Source organism: Lactuca saligna, chromosome 5 (assembly GCF_052625555.1).
Source record: "Lactuca saligna cultivar CGN05327 chromosome 5, ASM5262555v1, whole genome shotgun sequence".
Taxonomy (NCBI): Eukaryota; Viridiplantae; Streptophyta; class Magnoliopsida; order Asterales; family Asteraceae; genus Lactuca; species Lactuca saligna.
The window spans coordinates 21,907,830-21,933,459 of NC_136421.1; the positions used below are offsets into that span (position 1 = coordinate 21,907,830).

The following is a 25,630-nucleotide window of genomic DNA, read 5'->3' on the forward strand; positions in this document are numbered from 1 at the left end:
GTTTCAAAAATAAACGGGTTGTACAACAACCTAAAAACCCAACAGAAAAGCGGCCAAGGGGACAATCAAAGCGAACAAAAACGGGCTCTAGTGGTTACACAACCTCCTCCGATGCTAAGGGTCGTTCTAGATTTAAATCAGGATGACGAACTCGAGCTAGAAGAAATTATTCGCCCAATGGGTAGGGACAAAGCGAAGAGAAAGGGAAAAGGGGCTTCTTCGGGTGCATCTGATTTTAACAGGGAAATTGACGAAATGCGGAAAATAACATCGTCGTTTGATCGATATAATCTTAATTTCTCCGAACGTTTGACATTCGACAGAGTAAAAGAAGAAACAAGGAAAAAGGAGCGGTCGGAGAGACAAGAAATGGAGGGTATGAAGCTTTTGATGGAATACGCTGATCATCTCTCGGGGCCGGCTCTAGAGCTCGTGATGAAGAAGACGGAAAAAATCTGAAAAAATATTTTCCGTAGGTTGTTCTTGGTTTGTTTGATTTTTAGTCTGTGTCTTTTTTCTTTTTTTTTTTAAAAAAAATTCTAGTTTTTTAAATTTAGGTTTAATGTATTTTTTATTTTAATTAATGAAATGCTTTTTATTTTTAATTAAATTTTATGTTTAGCATTAATTTAAAAATTACAAATCATAAAAAAAATTAATTTTATTTAATAAAAAAAAGTGAGGGAATGACTTCCACCCATTCCTTGGGTTTTAGATGAGGGAATAAGGGGGTATGACCCACAAAAAGTGAGGGAAGCTTCCTTCCGACTCCCTCGAGTCTAATAGCAAATTAAGACACTTCTAACCTAACACCAAATCTCATTTTTTACATCAAATTTGATGTAAAGTTGTTCTAAGGGATAATAACTTAAAAGGGTAAAATATTTTTAGCTTTATACATATTTAGTCATTGAGTTGTTTATTTCATTGAACTTGTTAAAGTGTTCAAAAAACATCCTCATGATCTGCAATCATAGGTTTAACCAGTCTCCGGCATATTTGACAGCTCCGGTGACTCGGATCATCTTCTCCGGTATTCATGATTTTTCCGGCGAACTCAAAATCTCTCTCTCTCTCTCTCTCTCTCTCTCTCTCTTTCTCTCTCTCTCTCCCTCTCTCTCTCATGAAATGGGTTGCAACCATCAGATAAGTGATAAATTTCAAGAAAAACTCCTATTTTTAATTTGTTGTTGTGTCTTTGTGTGCGCTATGACGAAAACAGGAACCAAACAAGAAGGGTACTCCCATTCTCTTTCAAACCCGATCTCCAAGTGTCCGAGACACAAGAAGAATCGATCGCAGGCTCCTTCTCTTTCTTGTTTCCACTGTAATCGACACTTACCCTCTTCGATTTTGATTGCAACCTCCTTCTCTCTCACTGTGTTGGTTCAAAGGATAATGCTTCGACGAGCTTGTGCATTGTGTTACATAGTGTGTAGTTTGTTGACTTTCAACCATCAGAGCAAAACGAAACGAAGGGGAATCGTCTTGGACTTGTCGACGAAGTTTGATCCGAGGTTCTCGGAGATAGCTTGAGACCGGATTTGGTCTGTGGTGGTGAAGGTCTCGTTTATAATGGTGGCTTGGTGGTTGAAAGTGATGAACAGTAAGCGATTTTAATGGTGGCTTGGGTTGCTTGGATAAACAAACCCATAAAAACGTAACTTAGTTGTTAATAGAAAGACGATAGAGGAGGAATAAGGGCTTGGTGGTGGTGGTTGATGAGAACAACGATTAGACCTGGCAATGGAGCAAGTTTTGATCCTAATCCGCTCCAAACCCATGCAAAGTTAATGAGTTTGGATAATATTTTATTAGGGATGAGCATATGGACCGGGGAACCGGCCGGAACCGGTACTGGAACCGGAACCGGCACCGGAACCGGAACCCGATGGAACCGGTCGGGCCGGGACCGGGACATTATTTTTGTGGATTTTTGGAACCGGGAACCGGTAGGAACCGGAACCGATATAACCGGAACCGGCAAAAACCGGTAGAACCGGCAAAAACCGGAACCGTATGATGCTATTTTTCAAGGATCGGTTCCAACATTTGAAGACACGACAAGAACCGGTAGGAACCGGGAACCGGTGGAACCGGAACCGGTAGAACCGCCGGGCCGGTTCGGTTCTTAATTTTGGCCGAAGCCGGTTCCCGGTTCCGGTCCGGTTCGGGCCGGTTCCGACCGGTTCGGTTCTTTTGCTCATCCCTATATTTTATGATTCGTTTACCCTTTAACAGTTCATACCGGTTAACCCTTTTATTAAAAGATTTGGGTACGAATCACTATCGATCTGATCTATTTATGACCTGTCACGTCTAAAATTTTAAAATATAAATTTATTATATATAAGTTATATGTTTATCATCGAAACAATGTTCTATAAAGGACTGAAATGTACAAGGCTGAGAGAGTTCAATCATTCCACTTCCACTTTCCAATTCCTAATGACCGAATTTCAATAATACAAATAAATATGTGAAATTAGTATTACAGTCATAGTCGGCAACCAAGAACAAGAAGAATAGGATTCAAACTATCTGGTTTCGTAGAAAGGTTTTTTTACAGTCGACATTCCACAATCAAGTTTGTTTTCTAAAATTATAATATAATCGATTAATATCATATTCTCTATTCCAATTGTGTGTTATTGAAATCGACTTATTGAAACTGTGACCTATTGAAATCGTTTGTTGTTACCTTACTGGCAACTAAAATCTTGTGTTATTATGTCAAAATCATTAACTAAAATCGGAAGACTAATTAAAATCGTGCCTTATTGAAATTTACTCAATTGTGTGTCTTTTTGTCTTGCATGTTTGCAATATTAGACATTTGTATTGTTTTGGAAACGTTATTTATTAATCTATAATAGAAGTTTGTTTTGGAATGAATGTTTACTAGTTTTAGTGATTCATGTTATATGTGTTGTAATGCATAATTATAGCATAATTTTAATATTGTAAATGAGTCAAGTAAAATAGTTTAAAATTCATTGATCCGGTAGATAAGAGTATGGGTGTAATTATTTAAAACTCTACGGATTACAGGTCGGGTTTGAATCAACATTTGAAAATTGCTTAATGGGTTTGGATCAAGGTCGATCCGCTCCAAACTCGGTCAATTGCCAAGTCTAACGACGATCAGGAAGTGACATGTTTGTGTGTGTGTGTTTGTGTTTTATTTGAAAATAGAAATCTAGTGTGATGTGTGTTCAAGTTGTTAATTTGAAAAATCAAAACCTTACTTGTGTATGTTAAAAACTTGTCGGAAAAATCATGTTGGTCGAAGACTCGTCGGAGAAGATGACCGAAATTACAAACAAATGAAGGGGGAGATTCCCCAGGTACACCACCTAAGGATACACAATGAACTTCTGTTTTAACCATTAGAACACTAATGTATGTATTTTATCTGTCAGTGTAAACGGTGTTACATTTATTTTCACCAAATATAGTGTTTAACTTTTATTTATTCAATTTGATTATTCTTTTTTAAAATTTATGTATTTTATAGGAATTTTCTAATATATATTCAAAAGACCTGTATAAGAATCATTAATTGAAGTATTAATTATAAAAAATATTATCATAATTAAATTTGGTAAATATTAATTATAAATAATATTCTTTATAATTAATGTAATTTTACATTTAGTTATGATAATATTAAACATAATTAATGTTTATCACATTTAGTTATGATAATATTTCATACAATTAATACTTCTTATATATGCTTTTAGGATATATATATTAGAAAATACCTTTATAATATACTATTTGCATAATAATATTTTATATAAAATATTTGGTACTTGTAATACAAAATTATAAATTTAATTTATTTTGATTTATTTCTTATTATAAAATATGTATAATTTTCTGTTTTAAACTTATTGAAAAATGTAATACTTCTCAATAATATTAAAACGAGATACATATGTAGGCCTGGAATTGGTATACTGGTTACCCGTTAAGAGCCAAGTCGGGCCCCATTTTTGTGCATCTCGGAAACTTGTCCAAATTCCACAAGACTACAACCAACTTTGAATTTTGGTTCACCAAAATAATATTCCTTATTCTTTTCCCTTTTAATTGTTCTTCCACAATTCGATCCCAAATGTCACGGCGTTATAACAAAAGTATGAAACCCTAGTAGCAATTAGCAATGGTAACTCCTGAGACAATCAAAATTCATCAAATCAATCTTGCTAATGGATCCTATATTTAAGATTTCAATATCGTCTCAGATAAGAACTTGGATTTGCGAATCAAAAACTCTTATCAAGTATGGTGATTATATATGTTCATCTAATTCCTAAGGCTTAATTTCTTGATTTAGTATTGACTGTAATCCCATCGACGAACAAAGTAATTTTGCATAGGGATTCTTTCTTCACGAAACCGGGATACCGACGGTGGACTATCACGGCAAGGTCCGGCAAGAAGACGCCGACGGAGCTTGTATGCAGAGAAATCAACCGCCTGGCATCGTTGCGTTCCTTTTCGGACGGCGGAGTTGGCCACCACTGGATACGGCGGCGGTTTCGAAGCTGAAAACTCAACGAGCGATTCAACGGATGGAACAGGAGATATCGTCTTCAACGATTTGACAGGACAAAGAACGGCTCTAATCTTCGCGTCGGGAGAAACTCGATCGTACTCCTCCACAACGGCGGCGAGATCCTCATCGCAAGTGACGGACACCAGCACGTCGAGATCTTCGGTCGGAAGCTTACACTTCAAATCAACGGAGAATCCACACGCTTCCCAAAACTTAACGATCAACTCCGCGTAGGTGACGGAACGGTCTGCGGCTAGAACTCTAGTGTAACCGCCGACGTATCGGAGCTTGCCGTCAGTCTGACGTGGCAGAATCTTTCCGCCGTAACTGTAAAGAAACTTGATTGTCGCCGTTGACGTATTGTTGCTGGAATTCGTTACGCGAGTCATTCTTAATTGGAGAGAGGAGAAGAATTGCAGGGCGAACTTTTGGGGATCAAAGGCAACGTGTGGCGTCAATTTATAGGGCGAGGGTTTTTTGGATGGAAAGAAGCGTGAAGCATAAAAGTGGTCCCTTGACTATATTTTATTATGCAGTTTTGGTCCCTAAACTTTCTATTCTGTTTCACTAAAAGAGACTTCACGCGCAAAATATGAACGGAATAGAAACCTTCCTTAAAATTTATTCGGATATTCCTCTTTTGAATTGGAGTTTCATTACGCTCAAATGCTTTCAACAAATATGCCTTCAAGTATAAGCAAGGATATTCTTTAAATGGTATAACATGTGAAAAATAGGAATAATACTCGAACCTTTTTTTTTCTCATAATAATATCATGTTCAAAAATCTATAATTGTGTATTAGCGATCCTTAAATACTATATTGTGTATCAGCGATTGTTAAATACTATATAACTTTAGCTCGTTATCGTACATTTTATACCAGGGGCGGACCTAGTGTGTAGCATGGGGTAACCTGGCTTGTCATTCAAATTTTCCTGACAATGTAAACAATTTTGAATCATTTTTTTATATATAGGTACAAAGTTTGAAATATATATATATATATATATATATATATATATATATATATATATATATATATATATATATATATATATATATATATATATATATAAGTCTAACTTCGAAGTCTAAAAGCGTTAATTTGAAAATAAAATTAAACAAAGTTAGTCCATTAACTTATCTATAATATATTGGTATTTAATCTCTATCTGCTCAATTCCACGCTTCATGCAAAATCATAAGATGAAAGGCAGCTTCGACATTGTTACCGCCCCCCTTGATTTCACGATTTTGCATGCCCGACTCTCGAATTCACCCTTAGTGAGACTCACACAATGACTTCACGTCTCGATTTCATGGCCTCACAAATGATACAAGTAAGGTTTTATCCTTTTAAGTTTATCTGTTTAAATCTTAAATTAGCCAATTAGGTTTATTTGATTAGGTTTAGTTTGTTGTTGAAATCATGTTTATACCTCTATTTGTTACTTGTGAGAGAGAATGACTTATTTTGTTGCACAAAGTTGAAATTAGGATACACATACTAATTGTTGAAATCTTTAATAATAAGATTTCATTGGTATTTTTTCTAAAGAAAGAAAATTAAATGTTGGTAGTGATGAAAGTAGTGGGTGGTCTCCCAAATGAAATGAGTATAATGAAATTTTGCAAAGAGTGTCAACCTACATCTACCATACCTACTCCAACCAAAATTTGATTTGAATGATTTTCTTTTGGACTATATATATGGGCCAAAAATTATATCTTATTATCCAAATCAAAACGATGAAATAAGGACATTATGGTAAATATTTATTCTTATGCAATACACTAAATAGTAGAATATCGCAAGCGAGTTTTCATTCTTTTTTTTCTAAGTTAACTTGGTATCATACTATTAAGAAAATCTTTTTTTTAGCATTACCTTGTTTTGTTGCCTTCAATCGGTCGACCAACTCTCATGTTATCCTTCACTGGAACTCATTTTTATCAACGACTTTCATCATTGCCTCGTTTGACCGTCATTTGTTCATCAGAATCCTCCCATTGTTGCTTTTACAGTGCGCCAATGTCATACGAGAATGTCCATCACCACATCTACAACCAATAATTTCCATTTGTGCCTTTTTCTAGCATGTGTTGGTTTCGTCTTGTATTATTATTTTGGAATTTACATTTTTTTTATTAAACTTCTGCAACATTGTTAATGAAACAATACATAAAACTATGTTGTATTATGGAAAAAATAGATTTAAAAAAAAATGATGTTAGGGAAAAAACAATAGACATGAATGATTTTCTAAAACCTTTTTAAAATATAAATAATCGTGTGTAGAAAATAATAGTTAAATAATAAATCTCGGGGATAAATTGTTAAAAATATAAAGGCTTCATAATTTAATGACGTATTCTACTATTCTTAGTAAATGTCAAGTGATATTTTATTTTAATTCAATATGATTATTTTTGTTTGACTAAAAATAAAACTTGACTTTTAGTGTATTAAGTGCTTCTTTGACCATCGATTTTTCTATACCATAACACTTGAGTTTTTCGTCCTTTATTCATTTTGCTTTATAATTTGTTATTGTACCTGTTGTTTTGCCCTTGTGTTTCATTTCGCTTTGTAATTTGTTATTGCACCCATTATTTTGCCCTCATGTTAGCTACTTTGTAAGAAGTTGTGCCTTTTATATATTTTGCCGTTTAAAAAAAAAAGTAAATTTAGAAACATTCACCCAACTTTTCACAATCTTAACATCAATTTCATTCTTGATCGTTCAATTAGAAAAACCAACACTTCCTATATATATATATATATATATATATATATATATATATATATATATATATATATATATATATATATATATATATATATATATATATATATATATATATATATATATATATATATATATATATATATATATATATATATATATATGGGAAAAGTGAATATACTCATAAACTTAGGTACCCAAACTCACCATAATACGTCATTTTGTTTGATATATTCATTATAGTGTTCTTAAAATTCAACCCTAACTTGATTACTTTCAAGATTTTCGAAATTTCACTCTTAATTTCCTCTTACATCACATCTTTATACCAGACACTTACTAGGCTATATATATTATTGTTAAAAATGAAAATTATGTAAAAGGAAGATAAATGTAAAATTTATAAAAATATTGGACTTATATCAAGTTAGAAGTTGAATTAAAAGAACATTGGACATTTACAATGTGTATTTACCCTCCTCTTACATAATTGTCATTTTTAACAACAATATATATAACCTAGTAAATGTTCGACAAAAAGATGTGATGTAAGTGGAATATAATAGTGAAAATTAAAAAATATTGAATATAAATCAAGTTAAGGATTGAAGTTTAGCAATATTATAATGAATATATCAAACAAAACGACGTATTATGATGAGCTTGGGTACCTAAGCTTATATACCCTTAAGGGTATATTCACTTTTCCCTATATACATATATAATTTTTCTCAATTTCTAGTGTACAAGTTTTGAGTACAATATATGAGTTTAAATATGGTCAAATAAATTATCAATATATGTCGATGCTTGAAGATCTCATCCATTTAAATTTGGTCAGTCGAACCACACGTTGGGCTAATGGTCCCAATTGTGCATCAGTGAAAGTTGACACTAATGTAATGAGTAATGAAAAAAGTCATACTAAAGAGACCAAGCAAGAAGCATAGTGAACCAAGCCCCCAAATGTTGCTAGGGTGGCCAACCTAATACTGGGTCTCATTGAAATAAAATAATAATATAATATATATTTTTTTATTCTTAGAAGAACTCATACAACATAACATAAGGTAATGTTTGTTTGATTCATAGAAAGTGATAGCTCAAAATTTAGATAAAATGGACAAAAATCTGGTCGATGAAACTCCGACGCGTATTTGGTTGTAAATTTGGATGAAATGTGCATTCCATCAAAATAATCAATTGCCTTATAAAGGGGTTTTATATTCCTTACCAAGATGGGTTTATTATGTCATTTAGTTAAAAAGATTGTTTAGTGCTTATCAAATATTTGTGTGTTAACTTAGGTATATAATCCACTATAACAAAAATTGCAAATTTAGCTAAATACTATTACTTTATGAAAAATAATCAAAAAAAACCAAAATTGTATTTTTAGCCACTAAAATCACAGATGGGTATAAGCCATCTGCGATTTTACCCTTCCCATCTGCGATTTTGTGTAGTCCATTTGCGATTTTGTGGGATACACTATAAAAACTTTTTTTTTCTTCATTTTTCATACACGCTCTCTCTGCAATTTCTTTAGAACTGTCATGGACGATTTCTTCAACAATCCCAAAAATATGGTAAGATATTAACTCATTTTGTGTTTTAATCAACATTTATCAAGTATATATTTTGTTTATTTAGGATTTATTCTATTAGTTTTTGAAAAAAAAAAACAAACAAACAAGCTATATTGTGTGTTATTAGGTAATTGTATTTTATTTGATAGATGGAGTAGTATTTATTAGTAGTCTTGAAGTTTGATGCTATTTGGTTATTTATTGTATGAATGTACAAGTATACAATGCGTAAAGTATGCATTAAGTTGTTGTATATATGGTAATTTTTTGTTATTAGTTTTAGTGAAATGAGTTTTTTTAATAAGATAATATTCATTATTGATTGATGTGGTATTACATTTGCATATTTTTAGTCTACATGCGGTTTAGTTCTTTAAATTAGTGTTTATTTACTCGTCGTTACTATGAAAAAAATGGTTACAAAATGGTTACATATTTTTAGTCTACATGTTGTTTTACGCTTTGTTATGATTGTAATTTGAATGTTGGTTTATATATTCCATTTAATATTCGGATATTTTTTAAGAAAATAATCGTAATTTGAATGTTGGTTTATTTATTCCATTTAATATCCGAATATTTTTAAAGAAAATAGTTGGTTATAATATGATTATATATTTTTAGTCTACATGTTGGTTTACACATTATTAATATGTTGTTGTTTGTCAACATGATTATAGAAATTTAAACGTTAAAGTTGTTGTCAACCTAAAAGGATCAAAGTGCAACATTTAGGAAGTATTGGAGGTGTTGCATGGTGCACTACGTGAAAGTTTTAGACAGATTGTATTTGATTACTTGTTAGACGTCCCTTATTTACAAGGGAACGGATTGATGTTCCTGAAAATGTTTCTTCATAAGTTACGGCCAAATGTTGTAGTATCCTTGTAAAACCCCGTTTATTTATTAGTTAAATAAATTAATTAATGAATGGCTTGTAGTCCGAAAAAAAATAATTATATATCAAAGGATGGTTCGAAGGGCAAATTATCATTTTTAGAAGTCGGGGGTTAAAAGCGTGAGTTTGGGACTCATTTTATAAATATTTATAAAGACAGGGGCTCCGTAGTAATTAATTGAATTTAATTTAAAAGGAAATGAGGTGGAGGGGCTGATTATGTCATAATTAAGATATTAGAGGCTGTTTGATAACTTATGGGACTTGAATTGTAAGGGATCTCCATGGATTGGGTTGAAACGTAAAGTATGGATCTGTTTCGAATTAAATTAGAGCTGGAGGGACCATTTTGGTCATTATGGCAAAATAGTATGGGGAGCCGGTATATAAGGGTTATGAAACCCTAACCCTAGCCTCATTTTGTTCAGCCGCACCACCCTTATGTCTCCCATCCTCCAGCCGCCACCCTCACCTTTCCACCCTTCGTCCCACTCGTCGCTACCGTGAGCCCCTGGTGAACCGCCAACCTATCTGTTACCGGTGAAGAAGAAGAGTCGTGTGTCGTTGTGTTATCCGGGAGGAGTGGGTGAGCGGGGATTGTGAGACTTGCGCCTGCTGCCGACGTCGCGTCAGTCGAAGACGGAGGAGAAGTTCGTCTCCGCCGCTGCTGCTTCACTCCACCCTTCTTCCCCATCAGTTCGTTGAAGTGCCCTCGCCCCTCCGTGTCTCCTTCTTCTTCTTACTCTGCATGCCTTCGCTGCTTTATCTCGTCACCACCAGCCGCCATGGGTGGTGGCTGTGAGTTCATGAGGATATGTGATGTTGCTTCAAGACTCGTGTGGCTGCTAGCTTTTGGTCACCGGAAACGAGCTCCGGAAGGCCACCTTTCGTTGTATGCTACCGCCTACCGCCGTTAACCGTCGCTGCCTTCGCAAACTGCCGCCATCTAGTGCCTTCTCCGCCTCGTATGCCACCAGGTGGGTGGCTGTGATGTTGTTTCGGGAAAAAGAGTGTTTATTTCAGTGAAATGGGGTGGTTTGTTTGGCCAGAAATTGTAAGAGCCGCCACTGCCACCACCGTGAGGTGGTGGCTGCCACCATGAACCACCACTGTGTGTGTTTATGTTTTTAGTGTGTGTATTTTAGTGTATGTGTGCGTGGATAAATTCAGTATTTCACATTGTAATTGTAACAACAAAAAAAAGGGAATAATGAAAAGAACTTGAAAACCACCACCTTAAGGTGGTGGCTGCCGCCTCTTGCCGCCACCAGCCACCGTGTCGGGTGGCGGTGTGCTTTGCCCCTTGTGATTGATTCGTTTGGGCTTAGTGAAACCCTAATGGGCTCATAGGAGCTCTAATGGGCCTAATGAAGCTTAATGGATTCTATTGGACCCAATAAAACCCTAATGGGCTTAATAATATTTTAGTGGGATTAATAGGCCCAATAAAGCCCTAATTGACATAAAAGGCCAACAAATGAATAAATGGGCTAGTATTTGGGTTGGAAACCCTAATACCATCAAAACCTTAATTTTGAGGAATTAATCGAGACACACGGGAAATATATAATAACTTGGAATATTATATAATAATCATTGGTAAACTAGCGTAAGGTATAATGGACTTAATGGATCAAGTCCTTAATGGGTTAAGAAAGAAACATTGAACCTTAATCATCATTTCATGTGAAAACTCTGATTTAGGATTATGGGCTTGGACTTGTTAGGACCCACATTTGGGCCATTGGAATAGAATTGTGTGATTAAGCCCAATCACACCATATGACTTATTTAGAAGAATGGACTTAATGGATTAAGTCCTTAAAGGAATAATTCCTTAATGGGTTAAGTACGAAACTTAACCCTAATCGGCATTTTATGCGAAACCCTAACTTCACTTGGGTTTATTGTTGGGCCTTTCTATTAGGCCTTAATAATTGGATTATTAATGGCCATCCAAGAATAATTATATGGGCTAAAATAATTTAATGGGCCTAAGGTAAGTCCCATGTAAGGGGTTAGGCCCAATTTGGAAAATTGGGCCATAGATGGACCATAGTTGGGCCTTAATTATTGTATTATGTTGGGCCATATGCTGGGCTTCGATTCCTAGTTCGCATTGTGCCTATGGTTTGGGCCTTGTACTTGAATAAATCAAATCTTAGGGTAATGTAGTAATTATCCAAGTATGTATTTATGGTTATGTGTTGGGACCCAATTATTAATTGGGTGTTATTTTGGTGTCGACAGTTCGGGAATTTGTCATCCAGCAGCTGGGGTTGAGTATGCGGGACTTCAGCAGTGTGGGATTGTGTCTACGGGACGTCAGCAGTGTGAGGTGAGTTACCTTCTAGTAGTAGTGGGTCTAAGGCCACAATGCCGGCCTACTAGTAGGAAGTATATGATTAGATGATTGTCTTTGTGATATTCATCTAGGGTTGCTACTACCTGTGTTATATTTATGTGTTTGTATGATATGATGTTATTTGCTAGTGATAGGAGGGGAGATAGTCCCCAGGTTACCGGTCGATAGGGCCGAAGGGGCAGTCAAGCCCAGCCATGTTAAATATATTATGTGATACGTGTTATGTGGTAGTGGTAGGGGTGAAATATTCCCCAGTATCCGGTCGAGAGGACCGAAGGGGAGACCAACACCCAGATATGCTAGTCAGTATCCGATCGAGAGGACCGAAGGGGAGACCAACACCCAGATATGCTAGTCAGTATCCGGTCGAGAGGACCGAAGGGGAGACCAGCACCTAGATATGCTAGTCAGTATCCGGTCGAGAGGACCGAAGGGGTAGGTCGGGCACCCAGATTTGCCTGACAATATATGTATGTTATGTGATTATATGGTATGTGGTATGATGGGGGAACTCACTAAGCTTCGTGCTTACGGTTTTCAGTTTTGGTTTCAGGTACTTCATTTCTAAAGGAAAGGAGCCGGCTTGATCGCAGCGCATCACATTATGGTTTTCCGCACATGGGATCTTTGGGATTACACTCTGATATTGTTTTATGATAACATGTTTAATTATTTCTACTTTGGTTTTGACATGACATGATATTACAAATGTTTTATTAACTATTGGTTTTATAAGGACTTATTTAAAAATAATTTTTTTAGCCCGTATTTTTGGGATGTTACAAGTTGGTATCAGAGCCTTCGTTTGAGGGATTCGGGCACACTCTCGGGTGTGTCTGAACTCAAACTAAGGACTTGGTATGAAAAGTTTCAAAAATAAAATCATTTTATAAAAGAAGTTTGAAAAGAGAAAAGAACTTTGAAAAGAACAAGGTGTGTGATGTGTGCAATCAGCCGAGTTCAAGTAAGTTTTTTCCCAAGATACCCATACATGTTATGATATGATATGTTATGATTATGAGAACTTCATGCTAGATTAGGGCTAAGGATCTAGGAGGATGCCTTATATGCCTATTATTTGTGCTTGTAGACTTGCATGCTAGTACTGATCAGTCAGTGATAGGATAGCCTGTTTAGGTTATGCTTGATTGTATGAGCCTTTTAATTGCATGTACAGATTCCTGATTAGAGGATAAAATGATTTGGTTGGAATATGATGGTTAGATTTTCCGTTGTCTGAATGTTGCTTGCTTTGTGCTTTGTGGGACTCTTAGTAATGTGAGTTAGCTATTAAGTGAATATGCTAAGTCACATGTGGCACGGGCTGGATAATCTCAGAGTGATAGATTTGACCCTATTGCGCAGCTCTCGTTTGAGTCTAACCGTTATAGGGATGAGTCTGTTACTTGAAGGATTATCTGATCTCTGTTGCATGTGGCTATATTCATGAGGTAGCTAGTTGACATTACTGAGAATCTTTCAGCAACTGAGGACTGGGTGAGTTCGGGAACCTAGGGAAGCCTAGGATATATTTCAGTGAGTTAGTAGTGAGGCTTAGTTAGACTTGGGTGTACCAGTTGAGGAAGTGACTTGGAGTATCCGGGAGGATTGCTGAGGAAAGTATGGATAGGTGTGGAAGGTAGTATTGGGCCCGTACTACTGAAAGCACAGGATCCATACTCGAATCAGTGAGAGTCTGGGAGAATCTAAGAAGCTTCAGGGAAAAGTTCATGACCCAGTTTGGGGACAGAGGATGTTCCAGTTGTTGCAGCTTAGCCATTGGTATGCGAGCTAGTGAGCGTGATAGGGTGTCAGACCCTGAAGGATATGATTTCCAAGAGTTGCGGATGTGGGATCGATTTGCAAGCACGCTGGAAAGAGAGGTGCATGCCAGGTGCGTATAGTAGAGGGTTTCGGGAAGAGACCCATGACTTCTGATCATCGGGTGAAAGGCCAGCAGGGCCTGAGTCAGTGCAGCGCATACGAGAAAGTACATGAGGGAGTTTGTCACTCCAAGAGTTTAGGCTGGTACATGGTAGCAGGATTGGTCAGGTCAGCAGAAGGGGGTCAGTATTCCTCCAGATGTTGCGGGAATGTCATCTTCTATGATATTAGGTGGATGCTTGGAATGCGTATCGCGTTGGAATTGTGAGTGAGTTTGGATAAGTCAGACCTCGGGTTGGTTTTTCTGCTAGTGTTTGGGTTACCAAGGATCATATATGCCATCCTGCATGCCGAAAAGTCCTTGATGAACCCGAAGAGGAGCGTATCTTGCGGAGTGGCTTCCGCACATACCATTATCATTTTGGATCTTTGTCGGGATCTATGCAGGAGTATTATTTAGAGGATACTCGATCAGGGTTGGAGTGATTGTTCCCCAATGAAGTCGACATTCAGAGGTTCTATCATTGTTTAGGTATGGTCGAAAATTGTTTATGGATGAACCTTGGAGTTCAAGGAACTACCGTTGCGAGGACAGAACTGGTGACAGGAAGAGGGTAGTGTCAGTCGCGGGTGTTAGATGCATAAATGGTTGGTCATCGCATGTTCAAGAAAATTGCATTTTCGCATGGGTTGTGTTCGGTTAGAGTTCAGTGGTACTGCAAGATTGGGGAGTGGGAACGAGGATTCGTCAACTAGAGTGAAGGTTAAGGTCTTCAATCGACAGCATGTTGGATTGATTGAGGTGTCAGACTGGATCAGATTTCAAGAGTACTCATTGAGATTTCCGAGGATGGGAGATCTCAAGGTTTAATCGGCAATTAAACGCTAGCATTGGCAGGCACCGGTTGTCATCATTGGGATATTAGAAAGCGAGAAGGATCGGGAATCCTTAAATTCTCATTTGATGTGAAGACTTAGTCGAACCTAAGTGGGGGAGAGACTTTTTATAAGTTCTCCAACTGTGAGTTCTGGTTGCGCAAGGTGCAATCTCTTGACCGCCTTGTCAACCAGAAGGGTATTCTAGTTTATTCGGCCAAGATAGAGGTCGTGATATAGTGGGGGATTCCGAGGTCTCCATCTGAGATTCGGAATTCCCTGGGTATAGCGGGTTATGACCAGAGATTTACATGGGACTTCTTCGAGATTGCGGGTCCTTTGACCCGATTGACCAAGAAGTCGGTGGCTTTTCGTTGAGGGTCTGAATAGCAGGCAGCTTTTAATATTCTCAGACAGCAGTTGTGCGAGGCACTGATTCTCACCCTACAAGAGGGTGTAGATGACTTCGTGGTTTATGGTGACGCTTTGATCATGGGCATGGGTACGGTATTGATACAATGGGGCCACATGATAGCAGGTTTCGCGAACCATGTCAGAGTTTCGGTTAGGACTCTAGTTCAGTGATGTGTTAGGTCGAGTGCGTGTCCGACCCGGTATGGAAAGTGTTGTAAGACTACGGGGGTAGCCGTAGCATTCACTAGTAGTTAGATGGTATGGAAGGTGTTGTAAGACTACGGGGGTAGCCGTAGCATTCACTAGTAGTCAGATGGTATGGAAAGTGTTGTAAGACTACGGGTGTAGCCACAACATTCACTAGGTTAGTAGATAGTGTGAGCGCGTTGTTAGGACGCAGAAGGAACAGTAGTTCCCACCAGTTCGGATGTAGTAGTAAGGATAAGGAAACCCACGGATTGGATTTCGGAATTACCCAGATGGATTAGATCTGGTTGAGCCAGTGATAAGACTGTAGGAGCACCACTACAGTTATGAGATCAGAGAAGCAACAGACTGCTTCAGGACATGTGAGATAAGGCTACCATTGGTCAGGTAGCAATCACTTTCAGCCTTGGATTTGAAGATGACAGGATTCGACGTATGGACCCGATCGGTTATATCGGAAAGTAGTAGAGTCACAGTGTCATGATAACTAGTCACTACTAGTTTCAGAGAAGGATCACGTTCAAAAGTCGTGCGAGACGATTAAGTAGGAGTCTTTTGGCTCCACAGCCGGGCAGAAACCTGATATTTCAGATGATTGGCGAGCGAATTGTGACCCAAGAGGTCTTGGTAACTTTTGGGAAGCAACCATGTGGCAGTGTATTGCTTCAGACAGTTCATTGTTCGGGCAGTTTCAGTGTCTGGGCAGTATTAGTATTGCGTTTGGGGTTGCAAGTTCGGACGGAATAACAGGTTGTTTGGGGTATGCCAAGTCGCTCGCAGTAGAATTAGTTGAGCTTTGGCCGAGTCTAAGTGTTATTGAAGGATAGATGGGTCTGTGACCCTGTTTTATAGTGGGAACCGCGAGTGATCAGAAGTTGAGTAGTTAGTTGTGAGATAAACGGATTGGATTACACGATAATGATTCTGTATGAGTGGTCTCTCAGGAAATCAAACTATCTCAAGATAGTAGATTCAGACGAAGTGGATGTGATCCCGTTGCGAGGAGTTCGTTCATATGAGGATATTAGGGCTTTGCGAAGATTGGTCACAACTACCTTGGGAAGGCTAGGGTGTGCTCGGGAAGAAGACTATGTTACTATAGTGGCTTGGTATGTAAGGATTGGTAAGGAATGATCTCGAGGATGAAATCTAATTTAAGTGGGGGAGAGTTGAAAAACCCCATTTATTTATTAGTTAAATAAATTAATTAATGAATGGCTTGTAGTCCTTAAAAAAATAATTATATATCAAAGGATGGTTCGAAGGGCAAATTATCATTTTTAGAAGTCGGGGGTTAAAAGCGTGAGTTTGGGTCATTTTATAAATATTTATAAAGACAGGGGCTCCGTAGTAATTAATTGAATTTAATTTAAAAGGAAATGAGGTGGAGGGGCTGATTATATCATAATTAAGATATTAGGGGCTGTTTGATAACTTATGGGACTTAAATTGTAAGGGATCTCCATGGATTGGGTTGAAACGTAAAGTATGGATCTGTTTCGAATTAAATTGGAGCTGGAGGGACCATTTTGGTCATTATGGAAAAATAGTATGGGGAGCCGGTATATAAGGGTTATGAAACCCTAACCCTAGCCTCATTTTGTTCAGCCGCACCACCCTTATGTTTCCCATCCTCCAGCCGCCACCCTCACCTTTCCACCCTTCGTCCCACTCGTCGCTACCGTGAGCCCCTGGTGAACCGCCAACCTATCTGTTACCGGTGAAGAAGAAGAGTCATGTGTCGTTGTGTTATTCGGGAGGAGTGGGTGAGCGGGGATTGTGAGACTTGCGCCTGCTGCCTACGCCGTGTCAGTCGAAGACGGAGGAGAAGTTCGTCTCCGCCGCTGCTGCTTCACTCCACCCTTCTTCCCCATCAGTTCGTTGAAGTGCCCTCGCCCCTCCGTGTCTCCTTCTTCTTCTTCTTACTCTGCATGCCTTCGCTACTTTATCTCGTCACCACCAGCCGCCATGGGTGGTGGCTGTGAGTTCATGAGGATATGTGATGTTGCTTCAAGACTCGTGTGGCTGCTAGCTTTTGGTCACTGGAAACGAGCTCCTGAAGGCCACCTTTCGTTGTATGCTACCGCCTACCGCCGTTAACCGTCGCTGCCTTCGCAAACTGCCGCCATCTAGCGCCTTCTCCGCCTCGTATGCCACCAGGTGGGTGGCTGTGATGTTGTTTCGGGAAAAAGAGTGTCTATTTCAGTGAAATGGGGTGGTTTGTTTGGCCAGAAATTGTAAGAGCCGCCACTGCCACCACCGTGAGGTGGTGGCTGCCACCATGAACCACCACTGTGTGTGTTTATGTTTTTAGTGTGTGTATTTTAGTGTATGTGTGCGTGGATAAATTCAGTATTTCACATTGTAATTGTAACAACAAAAAAAGGGAATAATGAAAAGAACTTGAAAACCACCACCTTAGGGTGGTGGCCGTCGCCTCTTGCCGCCACCGACTGCCGTGTCGGGTGGCGGTGTGCTTTGCCCCTTGTGATTGATTCGTTTGGGCTTAGTGAAACCCTAATGGGCTCATAGGAGCTCTAATGGGCCTAATGAAGCTTAATGGACTCTATTGGACCCAATAAAACCCTAATGGGCTTAATAATATTTTAGTGGGATTAATAGGCCCAATAAAGCCCTAATTGACATAAAAGGCCAACAAATTAATAAATGGGCTAGTATTTGGGTTGGAAACCCTAATGCCATCAAAACCTTAATTTTGGGGAATTAATCGAGACACACGGGAATTATATAATAACTTGGAATATTATATAATAATCATTGGCAAACTAGCGTAAGGCATAATGGACTTAATGGATCAAGTCCTTAATGGGTTAAGAAAGAAACATTGAACCTTAATCATCATTTCATGTGAAAACTCTGATTTAGGATTATGGGCTTGGACTTGTTAGGACCCACATTTGGGCCATTGGAATAGAATTGTGTGATTAAGCCCAATCACACCATATGACTTATTTAGAAGAATGGACTTAATGGATTAAGTCCTTAAAGGAATAATTCCTTAATGGGTTAAGTAGGAAACTTAACCCTAATCGGCAGTTTATGCGAAACCCTAACTTCACTTGGGTTTATTGTTGGGCCTTTCTATTGGGCCTTAATAATTGGATTATTAATGGGCCATCCAAGAATAATTATATGGGCTAAAATAATTTAATGGGCCTAAGGTAAGTCCCATGTAAGGGGTTGGGCCCAATTTGGAAAATTGGGCCATAGATGGACCATAGTTGGGCCTTAATGATTGTATCATGTTGGGCCATATGCTGGGCTTCGATTCCTAGTTCGCATTGGGCCTATGGTTTGGGCCTTGTACTTGAATAAAGCAAATCTTAGGGTAATGTAGTAATTATCCAAGTATGTATTTATGGTTATGTGTTGGGACCCAATTATTAATTGGGTGTTATTTTGGTGTTGACAGTTCGGGAATCTGTCATCCAGCAGCTGGGGTTGAGTATGCGGGACTTCAGCAGTGTGGGATTGTGTCTACGGGACATCAGCAGTGTGAGGTGAGTTACCTTCTAGTAGTAGTGGGTCTAAGGCCACAATGTCGGCCTACTAGTAGGAAGTATATGATTAGATGATTGTCTTTGTGATATTCATCTAGGGTTGCTACTACCTGTGTTATATTTATGTGTTTGTATGATATGATGTTATTTGCTAGTGATAGGAGGGGAGATAGTCCCCAGGTTACCGGTCGATAGGGCCGAAGGGGCAGTCAAGCCCAGCCATGTTAAATATATTATGTGATACGTGTTATGTGGTAGTGGTAGGGAGTGAAATATTCCCCAGTATCCGGTCGAGAGGACCGAAGGAGAGACCAGCACCCAGATATGCTAGTCAGTATCCGGTTGAGAGGACCGAAGGGGATACCAGCACCCAGATATGCTAGTCAGTATCCGGTCGAGAGGACCGAAGGGGAGACCAGCACCTAGATATGCTAGTCAGTATCCGGTCGAGAGGACCGAAGGGGTAGGTCGGGCACCCAGATATGCCTGACAATATATGTATGTTATGTGATTATATGGTATGTGGTATGATGGGGGAACTCACTAAGCTTTGTGCTTACGGTTTTCAGTTTTGGTTTCAGGTACTTCGTGTATAAAGGAAAGGAGCCGGCTTGATCGCAGCGCATCACACTATGGTTTTCCGCACATGGGATCTTTGGGATTACACTCTGATATTGTTTTATGATAACATGTTTAATTATTTCTACTTTGGTTTTGACATGACATGATATTACAAATGTTTTATTAACTATTGGTTTTATAAGGACCTACTTAAAAATAATTTTTTTAGCTTGTATTTTTGGGATGTTACAATCCTCAGATGGAATAAAACGGTTATATTTTAGATTGGGGGATATGAAAATGGTTTATAACCCGGAAGAGTTTTGTTTGATAACCGAGTTTAATTTTGGTGTGTATCCCAAAATGATTGGGAAAAAGTCTCGGAAAAAAAAAATTAGTCGTAAAAAAAGATGTTTATTGCGGGAATTCTATTTCAGAACCATATAAATAGTTCGGTGAAAATTTCTAACTTGAAAAGTTTTATTTTAAAACATTCATTCTTAGAAGCCACGGAGAATGATGCAGTTAGAGTGTGTCTTATATACATTTTGTGTGAAGGATTTTTGGGAAAAAATAAATAAATGATCGGGTGCCGCAAAACTAATTTTTTTTGGCCGAGAATTTGGATGTGTGGAATAGGTATTTTTTGTCTAGTTTGAAAGTTTCATATTATTAATGTCAATGTATATTATAATTAATTTTTATTTTTTCGAAAGTTTTGTTTTGCGTAGCTATCTGTGGGAGTTTACCTATGATGACATTGAGGATACGTGAAACAAGATAGATAGATATTTTTCATTGTCGAAGCATCGCCAAACTTTTAAATACTCTGTTTCTGGATTTACGACGCCATTTAGGGTATACAAAAATTATTATTATTTGTAAGATATTATTGACATGTTAGTTATTTTAATTTTTATTACTATAATTGTGAAATTATAGATATTGCTATTTGAGATACTTCCAGCTGTTCGTGCTGGTGGATTTGCGTTACGAAAAAACAGTGACACACCTCGGATCAAATGATGGTGTGGCACCAAAAAATTGAAATGGATTGATGTGAACAAGATTTTTGACATGACAAAGGTTTTTATATATTATTTTAATTTAAAAAAAAAATCATGATTGCACTTTTATTTGCATTTTTAATATGTTAAATTGTTTTAGGAGGAACGGCAACCAAGACATAGCGTGTCACCGAGTGATGATGAGATGACATCTTTTTATTATATCTCATGTCAAGAGTATGTATATGGTGAACGGAATTCAATTCCATCCCCAATACAAGACCATTTTAGGAGGCAAGACAAATATTCGTCTAATATGTCTACTAGTGGTCGTTCTCACGGTAGAGGTGGATGTAGTGGGAAACCAAGCTTAGAGGAGGTGTTGAAACGACTACATGCACTCGAACAATATGTGTTTATAAACCGAGAACCTACTAAGGTGTTTGTAGAAGAAGTGGATAATGAAAACATATGGAACAACATCACTTTTGAGGAACCTATAGAATTCCAAACAAATTTTGGTGAAAATGTTAGTGACACCTTACATTTATGATATAATATATTAACAAGTTTGTAAATTTTTGTTAATATTTTATAGCTGAAAATATAGGTTTTAGATGATGAGACGATGAATAAAAATAATGTGAATGAAAATGTTTTCAGTGATATTCAAGACGAGAAAGATATTATATATATTACAAATACGATTTAAATTATTAAATGTTAAGGTGCCTTCCGTTAATATTTATAAATGTAGGAGTTGCACGAGAGGATACACAAAGCGGGGCGGAGTACGAATCAATTTGATGATAATGTGTTCGCTTTTGATGATAATGAAGTCGAACAGGTTTCTATACTTACATTTATTCTATTGTTTGTTAATAGATTCATACATTTTTTATTAATGATTATATCTTATTAACTTAGGTGTTAGAGCAATATGTTATAATTAAAGGGACCGTAAATGTAACGCCCGCAAATCCGGACTAGTCAAATTAGAGGCAATAGGGGTCGAAAACGACTTTTCGACAAAAGTGTATTTAGAATAAATAATCTTAACCAAGTTGTAGAATATGTCACAAGGTTTCCGTACATATAAAGAACGCCGAAATCCGAGTTATAACGAAGAAGTTATGGCCCGTCGAAGTTTTACGGCAAAACCGGCGCGGCACCGGGAAGCGTAAATAGTGAATTTACGATAGAGTGAGATTTATCCTTAGCAATCTAAATGAAAGTCGTAGAATATGTTAAACTAAGAACGTCAATAAAAAGAACGCCCAAATCTGACGTCGTATGAGGAAGTTATGATTTTTCTAAGATTCGGCTTAGCAGTGCACGACCCGAAACTCGAATTTTAGTTTGAACGGTTTTTGGCTTACGTGACCTAAATGAGAGTTAAATATCTCATTAATAGGAACTCAACGGTAAAAAGACAGACGAAAACGGAGTTCGTATGAAGGAGTTATGAATTCTTCGCGGTCATTTAACAGTCTAAACGCCTCCTACTGTTAAATTTGAGATCGGTCGAGAATTAGTCGACGGAGTCTAAATGAAAGTTGTAGATATTGATTTTACCTACGCTTGGATATAAATAACGTCGAAAACGGAGCTCGTATGCGAAAGTTATGATTTTTCTAAGTTTGAAGGCTAATACGCGATAGGGGGTGGCGTGGCACCACCAGAATTGGACACGTGGCACCACCAGAAGGCCACCACATGGACCAACTCGGCGAGTAGGTCCCCCTACTCGGCGAGTAGGCCAGTCAGCACCCCTATAAATAGAGGTGTCGGGTTCCATTCATTCTCACACCTTCAACCTTCTTCTTTCTCTCTCTATACTCTCTCTCTAAGCTCACTTAAGCCCCTAAAAGCCTAGGTAAACCCCCTAGCACCCGAAGGAAGCCCCGAGGCTCCCGGAGTCCTGAGAAAAGAGCCTTTCGGCTCGGGAACGCTGCTCCAGCGAAGCCCGGTTTTCGAGAAAACCCGTTGTTTTATCGAAGGAAAATTGTTTTGAGAGTATCGAAGCGCTGTCCGAGTGCTGAATCACCACCTTTCAGGTGAGTGCATAGTCCCTTTCATCTTACACATAGATATGAAGTATTTTATATAAATCACGTGCTATGTGTGCATATTATCTGAATACTTGTTGTCTATGCTGGATGAACGTTTTATACATGTTTTAAAGGATTTAAACTGTATAACGTATTTTATATATACGAATATGTTGGGTATGATGATGGGTAGATGAATGATGAGAGATAGAAGATGACGTGAGTATACATTGGCAGCTATAGACTTAGTGCCTATGGGACAAACACCGGTAGCTATGGACTTAGTACCTGTTAGACGTTGGTAGCTATGGATTTAGTACCTGTTAGAAATTGGTAGCTATGGACTTAGTACCTATTAGTTAGACGCTGGTAGCTATGGATTTAGTACCTGTAGGAATTGGTAGCTATGGACTTAGTACCTGTTGAACACTGGTAGCTATGGATTTAGTACCCGATGAGTAGGATATAGTAGCTATGGAATTAGTGCTTTACGAACTAACATCGGCAGCTATGGATTTAGTGCCAGTCCTATAACCCTGGAAGTAAGGGACTTCGGAATAAACAAATGCAGGATAGACGACTCTTAGGTTAAATCCTTAAGAGTAAAGAAGATAACGGGGATGGGTAATGGGGTTAATTGTTTGATGATTAAACATAACAATTATATTATTGTGGGTTGAAAACCCTATGTACTCACCAGGTTTCCCAACCTGACCCACTCAGTTTATGTATATCACAGGTGACGAAGTGAAGTGACATTACACTGAGAGATTTAAAGAGATATAAATCACTAGTGTAAATCATTGAAAGTTCTGTTTATGCTTATGTTTCGGTATTAACGATGACATCCCAAACGTTTTAAAATGAAATAAATACGTTTCCTCGAAAATGTTTTAATAACGTATTTACCATGTTTTTCTGGGAACAAATTCCGCAACCTTTTTATAAAATGAAGTACTCTGATTTTTATAAAGCATAAACAAAATCGGTCTTTTCTGGCCGTGATTTTGGGGATGTCACAGTTGGTATCAGAGCATTAGTTTAAGCGAACTAGGAATATGGATTTATTTCTAGACTTAAACTTAGAATGCTAAGCGATGATTGTCAGGTGTGAGCACTAGATTATTTTAGGAATGATGCCTAAATTGCTTTTATGTGCTAAATGCTTTGTGCATGATATGTTGTTATTTGTTCGGATCTATGGTCTGTTGCGGACCGGATCTGGAAGCCTTATATGTTTAGGATTCTAAGCGTTTAACTACGATATTAGAACTAGCATATAAACGTTTCGGGGTGATAAGGATGATTTAAGACGTCAATCCTAAATTAAGATCTAGATTCACCTTATTCGGTGTATAGATCAAGATGGCAAGAACCCGTAGCGGAAACGTAAACGCAAATGGGAACAGGAACCAACCCCCAATGGTTCAGCAAATACCTGTTGTAGAAGAAGTTGCGCCTGATCCAGTCACCATGGCTGGAGTTCAAGCCATGATTCGGGCTATGTTGGCTGAACAAAGGGAAGAAATGAGACACATGTTGAATAGCGACGAACCTACCGTACATGTTGAACCGACAGAGCCAGTTCCCGAGCAATCAGAGGAAGGGAACTACAGCCGCCAAGTGAGTCAAGTAGGGACTCAAGGTGAGCAAAGGGATGGCCCTGAAGGGAGAAACAACAAGGATGGGCGGATGTACAAGAATTTCTTGGGTGTGAAACCCCCAAGTCTCTCAGGAAGCCCGAAGCCGGTTGAGATTATGGATTGGATCTCTGAGATGGAGATGGTGTTTGAGAGCTGCAGCTGTAATGAGAAACAGAAGACTGTCTTCGCAGTAAGACAGCTGAAAACTGGAGTCTTGAGCTGGTGGAAGCTATTGGCAGATACGATGCCACGAGGAGAAGCCTTAAGGATGTCGTGGGAAGAGTTTTTGGAGCGGTTGAAAATGGAGTACTGCTCGGAGGTAGATCTGATAGACCTAAACAACGAGTTTCAGAACCTGAAGAAAGGGAAAATGAGTATTGACGAGTATGCCACCGCATTCACCGAGAGGATGAAGCTATTCCCCTACTTGGTGCCTACTGAACTCTCCAAGATTGATAGGTTTGCTAACAGACTGCCCACTGACTTTGGCCCAATGGTCAAAATGGCAACTACCTTGAAAGCAGCTGTTAGGGCAGCTAAGAACGTAGAGGCCCAGATAAGAGAAAAGGGTCTAGAAAAAGATAAGGTAGGAGAGAAGCGGAAGTTTGAAGGATCTTCGAGGCCGAACAAGGAAAGCAAATTCTCAAAGCTTGGAGGAGCAGATGGAGGTGAAGCAAGATGGTGTGATAGATGCAAGAAGAAGCATGGTGGAAAGTGCAACGAAGAAGTGACTTGTAACAAGTGTGGCAGGACTGGTCACTATTCTAAAGATTGCACGCATAATGACAAAGTATGTTACGGATGTGGAGGCAAGGGGCACATGTCCAGAGACTGCCCAAGGAAAGATAAAGCAGCAAGACCAGAAACGCCACCAAGGCCGAGGGCATTTCACATGATCCTTGACGAGGCAGAGAACCATGCAAGGAATCAAGAATGAGGACTTCTTACCCGAAGATCGGATTATGCAGTAGCCATAGTTTCGTACGATGTACCCTAGTAGAGGCATAGTCTAGGGTGAACTTGAACACCTATGCAATAGTTTCGAGAAATAATGAAATCTTCGTTTTGTTATCTGGTGTGTGAAATTGTTGTGTGATTTGCTGCATGGTGACTTGGGAAACTGCAAGACGATACTTGGGACGAGTATGAGTAAGTGTGAATGGTAGTAGAGGCCTATACTACCGGAAGCACAGGACTCACACTTGGATCAGGGAAAGTCACAAGGTTACCAAGAAGCTAGTAATTGATTTCGTTTTATTCAAGTGTCGAAATCTGAGTTATAACGAAGAAGTTATGT

General features: G+C 38.3%; 1 protein-coding gene and 1 long non-coding RNA gene across 2 annotated transcripts; one reads left to right on the forward strand and one right to left on the reverse strand.

Moving 5' to 3' along the window:
* Positions 1–3,896: 3,896 nt before the first annotated feature.
* LOC145046596 (uncharacterized) lies at positions 3,897–4,992 on the reverse strand. Its single transcript, XM_078994882.1, has one exon. The coding sequence runs from the start codon at positions 4,954–4,956 to the stop codon at positions 4,342–4,344; it is 615 nt and encodes a 204-aa protein (XP_078851008.1). The 5' UTR covers positions 4,957–4,992; the 3' UTR covers positions 3,897–4,341.
* Positions 4,993–10,228: 5,236 nt separating this feature from the next.
* LOC145046904 (uncharacterized) lies at positions 10,229–12,889 on the forward strand. Its single transcript, XR_013682083.1, has 3 exons — positions 10,229–10,858; positions 12,055–12,142; positions 12,723–12,889. It is a non-coding gene; the product is annotated as an uncharacterized LOC145046904 (long non-coding RNA).
* The last annotated feature ends 12,741 nt before the right edge of the window (positions 12,890–25,630 follow it).

Coding starts and splice junctions, on each gene's coding strand:
- LOC145046596 (XM_078994882.1), bottom strand. CDS start 4,956: ATGACTCGCGTAACGAATTCCAGCAACAATACGTCAACGGCGACAATC.